This window comes from Otolemur garnettii, unplaced genomic scaffold, assembly GCF_000181295.1.
Source record: "Otolemur garnettii isolate 467f Iridium unplaced genomic scaffold, OtoGar3 scaffold00021, whole genome shotgun sequence".
In the NCBI taxonomy this organism is placed as follows: Eukaryota; Metazoa; Chordata; class Mammalia; order Primates; family Galagidae; genus Otolemur; species Otolemur garnettii.
The window spans coordinates 19,708,071-19,716,893 of NW_003852416.1; the positions used below are offsets into that span (position 1 = coordinate 19,708,071).

General features: G+C 51.0%; 1 protein-coding gene across 3 annotated transcripts in view; it reads right to left on the reverse strand.

Annotated features, from left to right (window-relative positions):
• Window positions 1–4,919, reverse strand: part of SEMA4G (semaphorin 4G) — a 13,757-nt gene extending 8,838 nt beyond the window's left edge. For all 3 annotated transcript variants that reach the window (XR_002772613.1, XR_002772612.1, XM_012803651.2), the window contains exons 1-3: window positions 4,417–4,919; window positions 4,178–4,326; window positions 3,859–3,921 (exon numbers count right to left, since the gene is read on the reverse strand). Coding sequence is in view for 1 of the 3 variants with exons in the window: in XM_012803651.2 (XP_012659105.1) it covers window positions 3,859–3,921; window positions 4,178–4,326; window positions 4,417–4,540 (336 nt within the window). In the remaining 2 variants the exon portion in view is untranslated. The remainder of the gene's footprint in view (window positions 1–3,858; window positions 3,922–4,177; window positions 4,327–4,416) is intronic.
• Between the last annotated feature and the right edge of the window lie 3,904 nt (window positions 4,920–8,823).

Sequence of the window (8,823 nt, forward strand, 5' to 3'; positions counted from 1 at the left end):
ATTCGAACCCGCCACCTTAGGTGTATGTGGCTGGCGCCTTAGCCGGTTGAGCCACAGGCGCCGAGCCGAAGTTTGCATTTTTTAAAGGAAAGCAGGCAGGAATTCTGTGGTCAAATAATAAGTGTGGAAACCATGGGCAAAAACCTTTTTTTTTAGACAGAGTCTTACTCTGTCACCCTGGGTAGAATTCTGTGGCGTCATACCTCACAACAACCTCAAACTCTTGGGCTCAAGCTATCCTCGTCTCAGTCTCCCAAGTAGCTGGGACTATAGGCACCCACCACAACACCCAGCTAGTTTTTCTGTTTTTAGTAGAGACAGGGTCTCACTTTTGAACTCCTGAGCTCAGGTGATCCACCAGCCTCAGCCTCCCAGAGTGCTGGGATTATAGGTGTGAGCTACTGCGCCCAGCCTGGTGAAAATAAAGAAGTTCCCTTTCTTTATTAGGGAACTTTTCAAAGCCTTAAAGATGCTGTTGTGCATTGTGGGATTGAGCATACAGCACTTCCCAAACTCATTTGGCCATTAAACCCCTCTTTTAAAAATGAATGTTACTAGGCTGGGTGCAGTGGCTTAGCCTGTAATCCTAGCACTCTGGGCGGCCAAGGCAGGTGAATTGCCTGAGCTCACCAAGACCAGCCTGAGCCAGACCAAGACCTCGTCTCTAAAAATAGCCCGGCGTTGTGGCAGGCACCTGTAGTCCCAGCTACTCTGGAGGCTGAGGCAAAGGTATCCCTTGAGCCCAAGAGTTTGAGGTTGCTATGAGCTGTGAGCTGTGACGCCATGGCACTCTACCGAGGACTACAAAGTGAGTTTCTGTCTAAAAAAAAAAAAAAAGGAATATTCCTTGGATTATGCTTTGGGAAATGTTATCCTAAAGCCTTTCTACCAGGGGCGGTGCCTGTGGCTCAGTGAGTAGGGCTCTGGCCCCATATATAGGGTGACCAGATTTTAACATCGGTAAGGCGGGGCAGGGGACCAGGCAGGGCAGGGCCTGACAACAATGCAAACTTTGATAAGCAGTTCTCAATAATCACTTCTTAGTAATTATTTGTTATTATTACAGTTTAACATTATAAAATTAACAAAAATAATATAAAACTCATATTCTGGCGAAATAGCCACATGGCAGCCGTATATTCCCTTCTTGTTCTCCCGCCCGTTCGTGCATTCTTTCCAAAAATCGGGACTTTTAAAACGCCAAGGGACGTGGGACAAATTGTTGAAAGGCGGGGCGTCTAGTCACCCTACCCATATACCAAGGGTGGCAGGTTCGGGCCCAGCCCCAGCCAAACTGTAACAAAAAAATAGCCGGGCATTGTAGCAGGTGCCTGTAGTTCCAGCTACTGGGGGGAGGGGTGTTGAGGCAAGAGAATCACCTAAGCCCAAGGAGTTGGAGGTTGCTGTGAGCTGTGACGCCACAGCACTCTACTGAGGGTTAATAAGTGAAACTCTGTCTCAAAAAAAAAACAAAAAACCTTGCTACCCAAAGCATGGTCTGGGGACCAGCAGCACCAGCTTCACCTGTGACCTTCTTAGAATTGTAGTCTTGGGCCCTTTTCCAGACCTACTGAGTTAGCCCCTGTAAAGTGACTCATGTGCACATTACAGTTTTAGAGACTCTAAAGCAGTGATTTTCAACCAGTGTGCTGTGGCACACAGGTGTGCCATGAAAATGTGAAAATGTCCCCTCCCTTCCTTTCCTTCTTTCTTTCTTTTTTTTTTTTTTTTGAGACACAGTCTCAAGCTGTTGCCCTGGATAGAGTGCCATGGTGTCACAGCTGACAACCTCAAACTCTTGGGCTTAAGCAATTCTCTTGTCTCAGCCTCCCAAGTAGCCAGGACTACAGGTGCCTACCACAACACCCAGCTATTTTTTTGTTGCAGTCGTCATTGTTATTTTAGCTGGCCCAGGCTGGGTTCAAACCCGTCAGCCTCAGTGTATATAGCTGGCACCCTACTGACTGAGCTACGGGCAAAACCTCTTTATTTTTTGAGACAGAGTCTCAAGCTGTTGCCCTGGGTAGAGTGCCGTAGCATCATAGCTCACAGGAACCTACTCAAGCTCAAGCGATCCTCTTGCCTCAGTTTTTCTATTTTTAGTAGAGATGGGGTCTCACTTTTGCCCAGGCTGGTTTCCAACTCATGAGCTCAAGCAATCCACCCTCCTTGGCCTCCCAGAGTGCTAGGATTACAGGCATGAGCCACTGTGCCTGGCCCCCATGAAAATTATTAAAGATCATTAATTATTTTCAAAAGAAGTTCAAAGCACAGGAAGTATATTCTTTTTTACTCTTTTCTTTGATCAATATGATTTAATCATGCTGCAGAAGTTTAACTATATGGCTTGGCACCTGTGGCTCAAGTGGCTAAGGTGCCAGCCACATACATCTAAGGTGGTGGGTTCGAATCCAGCCCGGGCCTGCCAAACAACAATGATGGCTGCAACCAAAAAAAATAGCCAGGCATTGTGGCAGGTGCCTGTGGTCCCAGCTACTTGGGAGGTGGAGGCAGGAGACTCGCTTGAGCCCAGGAGTTGGAGGTTGCTGTGAGCTGTGATGCCACAGCACTCTACCCAGGGTGACAGCTTGAGGTTCTTTCTAAAAAAAAAAGAAGTTTATAGGTTCAAATGTGCTGAGATAAAAAAGGTTGAAAAACACTGCTGTAAAGTATTGTGAGAGTGTAAGGGTACTCATTGTCATAGAATAAAACCCAAATTTCCAGCTGGACATTTATGGCCCTCTACCACAATCTAGGTTCCACCTGCCTCACTGCCTGTTTTCTACCCTTGCTGCACCAAGAGGTAGCTTTTTTTTTTTTTTTTTTTATGGTGGAGACAGGGTCTCTCTCTTATCACCCAGGTAGGGTGCAGTGGTGTCATCATAGCTCAGTATAACCTCAAATTCTTGGGCTCAAGCAGTCCCCCTGCTTTAGTCTCCTAAGTAGCTGGGACATAGGTGGATACCACCTAGTTAACTTTTTATTTTTTGTAGAGATGGAATCTCATTCTTTCCCAGGCTAAAAAGCAGACTTGATACTCTCCTGGACATGTCTCTTTAAACACAGCTGTCCCAACATGATCGCAGACCCACTGGATCACGTCCCTGGGCCAGTAGGCCTTGGGAATGTGTATTTTTTAAAAAGCTCTCCTGATGGATCTGTTACACAGCCAGACATGGGATCTCTGGAGACACCCTGTTGTTTAGTTAGAAGAGCTAACACTTCACTAATGCCCCTCCATGGAATACTGGGTACTTGAGCTATATTCCTTAATCAAAGCCTCATTTTTCTCATTTGTAAAATGGGGAATACTTCTACTTATTAGCATTATTTTGAAGTTAGCAGAGATATTTCTACATCTATTCTTGCTTCCCCAATAAGAATTATCTCAGATAATAGCTAAGTCAGCACTAGATGGTCCCTCACTTATGATGGTTCAATGGGATTAGGGGGACAGAATCCCATTGTAAGTTGAGGAGCATATGTGGAGGTTGCTTATTGCTATCATGATTATTATTTGGGAGCCCAGAGGAGATTAAGATGCCATTGTAGACCAAACTAATAGGTCACCAGATGTTTGGATTAGAAGTGCTATGCCCAGGGCCTGATTTTCAGTAAAACTTATAATGTAGAGTGGAGCCTGTGGCTCAAAGGAGTAGGGCGCTGGCCTCATATACCGGAGGTGGTAGGTTCAAACCCGGCCCCGGCCAAAAACTGCAAAAAAAAAAAAACACTTATAACGTATATTGTGGTTGCTGAGATGGACTGGTAGGTCTGTACTTCTCCATCTGTCTCCCCACCAACCCTGGCATCCCTGATAGAGGAGGAAAGGAGCTGGGGGCAGGGCAGATCACATACCTGATTGTTTTTCCCTTTTTGATGACATTTGCTTTGCATCTCTGGAGAGGCTTCCCAGTGGATCTGATAGGGGTAAAGGGAATGGGCTGATGCATTGACCCCACTGCTCATTACTCATAGGACCCTAGGGAGCTGGGGAAATTGGGATGGGATGAATTTCAGGAGTAGCACTGGATGCAGGGACACCAATGGTTTGGGAAGGGCAGTGCTGTCTGACTAGGGAGCTATGGAAGGCTGGCAGGGTTTCTGGGAAATTGAAGTCCTATGGAGCTGGATGAAGCTGGAGACCCTCTGGGTGATCCAGGTTCCAGGGGCTGACCTCTTTGTGAGCCCCATCTCCTATGTCATGGGCACTGAGAGAGAACAGGGCGCCTCGGGCTCCCACCAGCAGCCTCTGTGAGGCCTCCTCCAGCAGCAGTGTTGAGTAGTTCTGGGCTTGGCCCTTGAAGTGCCGGGTCCCAGAGAGCTCTGGGGAGAGCAGGAGCAGTGAGCCCAGTTCTGGGGTGCCTCCCGACCCCCAGCCCAGGTTCCCACTGCCTTTGAAGTTGAGGGTCTAACCTTCATAAGGGATGGTCATCCGAGGGGTAGCATCTAGTTCTCTGGATGGTCTTCGCAGTGAGGGTCCGGGTACTGCAGTTGCTGTGAGGAAGCTCAGGAAGAGGGGCCAGAGCCTCCCCCACATCTTCCTAGGGAGGCCCAGACCAACAAGACCCCCAAGAGGAGCCAAGGCCAGAGTCACAAGTGAGAGGTATGGGAAGAACAGTCACAGGGCCCAAAGTCTAGGGAGGTCACTTGGAAGGTCAGGGGTCACAAGGCCATGGGGTCAAGGAATCATGGGGCCAAGGGGGGTCCTGAAATTGAGGGGACATAGAGTCACAGGGTTGTGTGGCCATGGAATCCCAGCTAAGAGGTCAGAGGGAGGGATGGATCACATGCCTTTCCACAGCAAATGGAAATTCCATGGTGAGAGGGAGTTGTGGAGTTATAGAGGGGTTGTAGGTTATCGATGGGGTCACCCTGCCCCCGACAGCAGTTAGTCCTGGTTTTCTGATGTCTGTTTTCTGAAGAAAAAACAGGAAAAAAGCTCTTTGATTTGTGTGTGGGTGGAAGATGAATGGCTTTACCCAGACTTCAGGGGGCACTGAAGGGAGGAGGTCCAGCTTCCATAGAACTCCCACGCCAGAATCGACTCACAGTCATTGTGTTCATCCCTCTGCTCAGATGCAGGAGGCTGGAGAACTTGCCCTCCTTAGAAGACCCTAGGCTTCCCCAACCTGAACCCCAGGTAAAAGCCTTCTTTTGGCCCAGTCAGAAGCTCTGCTAGGCCCCCATCTTTGTGGAGTCAGGTTCCGAGAGAATGCCTGCTCCTCCCAACTGTGAGACTCAACTCTGGCAGCAGCTGCCCTGGCTGCCTGCCTGCGGGGGTGCCTTATGCAGGAAGGCCTGACCACAGATGCTTAAAGAGCCTTTATTTTGTCCTGTTTCCCTTTGTTTTTTCTTTTCCTTAGTCTGAGAGGTCCTTCTGGAATTTATCTTTAATTATAGCTTCTTCTTGGCATTCCTTTCAATGGGGTGCACAGGCATCCACACCTGTCTCTACCTGCAGTCAGGCACTCACAGGCCCCAGGGTGGGGATCAGGGTCCCCTTGACTGCACAGGTGCAGTATCTGTACAGGAGCTTTAATGTGTAAGGCCAGGTGCTTGAGACATAAGCAACGTGGAAAAGGTAAACAATGGGATCCCTGAGCTCTTGGTCCGTCCTACCCTCCCCCCCATCTTAAAGATATTTCCCAAATCTGTACCCTCCCTCCAGCCAGCCAGCTGGGGATGGGCGTGGGGGTCATTGGCAGGGTTCTCCTAACCCTGTAACTGTCTCCTGATATCTGAGGGGGCTCCTGAAGGTTTCCTAGGCTGGGCTAGGTGTGAAGGAGACCTGACCTACCCCATCTCATCAGACACCCACAACAGTACCAGAGGGTGCCTGGAGCTTCCCTCCTACTTTCCAGGTCAAATATTAACTCTCTGGCCTTGAAGAGAGGGGAAGAATCAGGAGCTGGCCAGAAGGATAACAGGAACTAGAGCACTTATTCAAGAGGCAAAGGTCAGCACTTTAGAGGCAGAGCCCAGAGGGGAGGAGTAGAATATGAAAGAGAGAAAAAAGGGTCCTTGGACCACAGAAAGGTCACCACTTCCTTGTTTGGGGGCTGGGGCAGAGGAGGCTCCAGACAAGCTGCCCATGCCCCACCCCTCACTGTGGAGGCACACCTGTTTACCTTGGGGACCTCCTATTTGCTTGGCATAGAGGGGAGAGCCTGTGGCTAGGAGGCATCAGTCTCTAGGATTGGACAGGAGGAACACACCCTAGGTTAGAGGAACCACCCAGTGTGGGGCAGGGGGCACACTAGTGCAGGTTTACTCTAAGAGTCACGTGGGGCCAGAGGAAGATGATATGTGTACACATGGGTGCACACACACACAAACACAAGGAAGACTGTGAACATACCAATTCACAGGCAGGTCATTCACATACATACTCACAGGGAGCTTTGCACAAATATGTTCACATAGAGAGCCATGGTCACTTATAGTCATACATACTCATAAATAAGGTTATATTCATATGCCCATCCATTCAGCAGGTCACACAGCCTGAGATTGACAAGGAGAGGGTTTATATGAAGGATTATATACCTTTCAATGAGAGGGTCCTGCACATACATAGGTATTTGTAAGGATACATATACCAACACATTGATATGGGGGTCAGGCACAGTCACGTTCACAGAAGGGTCAAGTACATGTATGTTTACAGAGTCCTCAAACACATGATTATATCCATGCAGAGACAAGCACACATTCATATGAGATCTAGTTGTCACTGCAAGCCTGAAGGCTGCTAGTGTCCAGTGGGGTGAGATGCAGAGCAGAGCCCTACCTCCCTTCCTGAAAATCCTAATTCTGAGGCCAGATTACAAGTGTGTGTGGTGATGGGGGAGGAAGCTGACCCAAATGCTCAAATGGGATGACTGTGCATGGGTCAAGGCTGCTCTTCAAGGGGGGGAGCAGGTAACTAACCCAGGCAGGAGGCGCCTAGCTTCAGCAAAGGAAAGATGCAATGGAACACATCACTTAGCACCCCCTTACCCCCATATATACTGCATTTCTAGATGGGGGAGTTGGGCTGGAGTACTCAGCCCCCATTTAACGCGTTGGGAAGGAGGGAGGGCTAAATGGGCGGGGCATTACACCCCTCTGCTCCTCGGGGAAGCGATTTCAAGGTCTCCAGTCCACACCCCCACACTCCACCCCGAGTTCCACAGTTCGAGTTCCTCCCAAGAGCCAGCCCAGGCTCTAAACTCTGATCTCCTTTCCTCTATTAGATCCTAGGGTGGAGGAAACTGGGGAGGGGAGACTGTCCAAACAGTATCAATAGGGAATCAGGAGGTTCTCGACCTTCAATCAGATGTCTACCTGCCTAGAGTACCATCTCTAGATGCCTGGAGGCGGTATCTCCCTCTGCCCAGTAAGATGACGGTCTCTCCTGGCTTGAGAGAGCCCCCCCCCCGCCCGCCTCCCTCCAACATCCTGGACAGTCCGCGGTTCTCTCATTTGGTTAGGTCTAACCTCTCAGTCTACTGCTGCAGCTCGAGGACAAGCTCTCCTTCGATCCGGCCGAACGCTGGGAGACGTGACCCAGATCTTGGGGAACACTGTTCGCCACGCGGCCCCCTCCCCGCGCCAATCCCCGACTCCATAGTGGCTGGTCTGCACCCAGCGCGGCCCGAGGCCTGCCTGTGCCCCTCTAAAGCCTTTATGCAGGACCAGGGGACTTGGCGGTGAGAAAGGCCTGGCACAGCTTGGAGGGTGGAATGGACATGGGGAAGGCTTTGCCTGACCTCTGCTCCCTGACTCAGGCCTGCCGCGGCTCGCACTCCCCGCCTCCCTCACCTTTGCGTTCGGATCCTGGGCCATAGAGACAGCGACGCGCGGCTCGGCGGCCCCACAGTACAAGCTGCGGGAGGAAGGGGCCGCGGCCGCAGGCGGGGCGGGGAGTGGGGGCGGAGCCGGGGGTGGGGCGGGGTCCTGGAAGGCGGGACCGAATGGGTGGGGTGCGGGGAGGGCGCTGTTCTCCACCTTTACGCCCCCTACTCTAGCACAATAGAGATTGAGAGCGAGGCTTACACGTAGTCTTCGGGTTATCAGGTGTTCCCCATCCTCTAGGCGCTGCGGCCCTGATGTCGCTCCCTGGTGGTGGCCTCACCACTCATCGTGTCCTCCACATGCTTATAATAACTTGCCTTCGCTGCTTCTGTAACCCTACGACTCCCGCGACTTGCCTACTGCTGGGAACGTGCAAACCCGTCCTCGGGATGGGGGTGGGGAGTGCTTTCTCTCTTAGAGGGTCCTCTGGCCTGTTCTTTAATCCGGACCTCACTTGCGCTCCTGCCACCCCTTCTGCTGTCGGCCTAGGGTACAGAGGGCTACAGTAGGTGGAGACCAGACGTTAGGAAAGCTCTGAACACAAGACAGAGTCTTTTTTTTGAGACAGAGCCTCAAGCTGTCACCCTGGGCAGAGTGCTGTGGCATCACAGCTCACAGCAACCTCCAACTCCTGGACTCAAGCGAGTCTCCTGCCTCAGCCTCCCAAGTAGCTGGGACCACAGGTGCCCGCCACAACGCCTGGCTATTTTTGTTTTGGTTGCAACTATCATTGTTGTTTGGCTGGCCGGGCTGGACTCGAACCTGCCACCTCAGGTGTACATGGCTGGTGCCTTAGCCACTTGAGCCACAGGCGCCGAGCCAAGACAGAGTCTTGATTCCCAGGTTGAACAGCCTCCTGCTGCCTGGCTGTTCAACTTGAGGACTGAGGGGTGATGTGTGGTCAGGCCTGGAAGGGATGAAACGTGAGCTTGATCTGTAGTTCGCATAGAAAATACTCTTTCTGGGCTCGGCGCCTATAGCTCA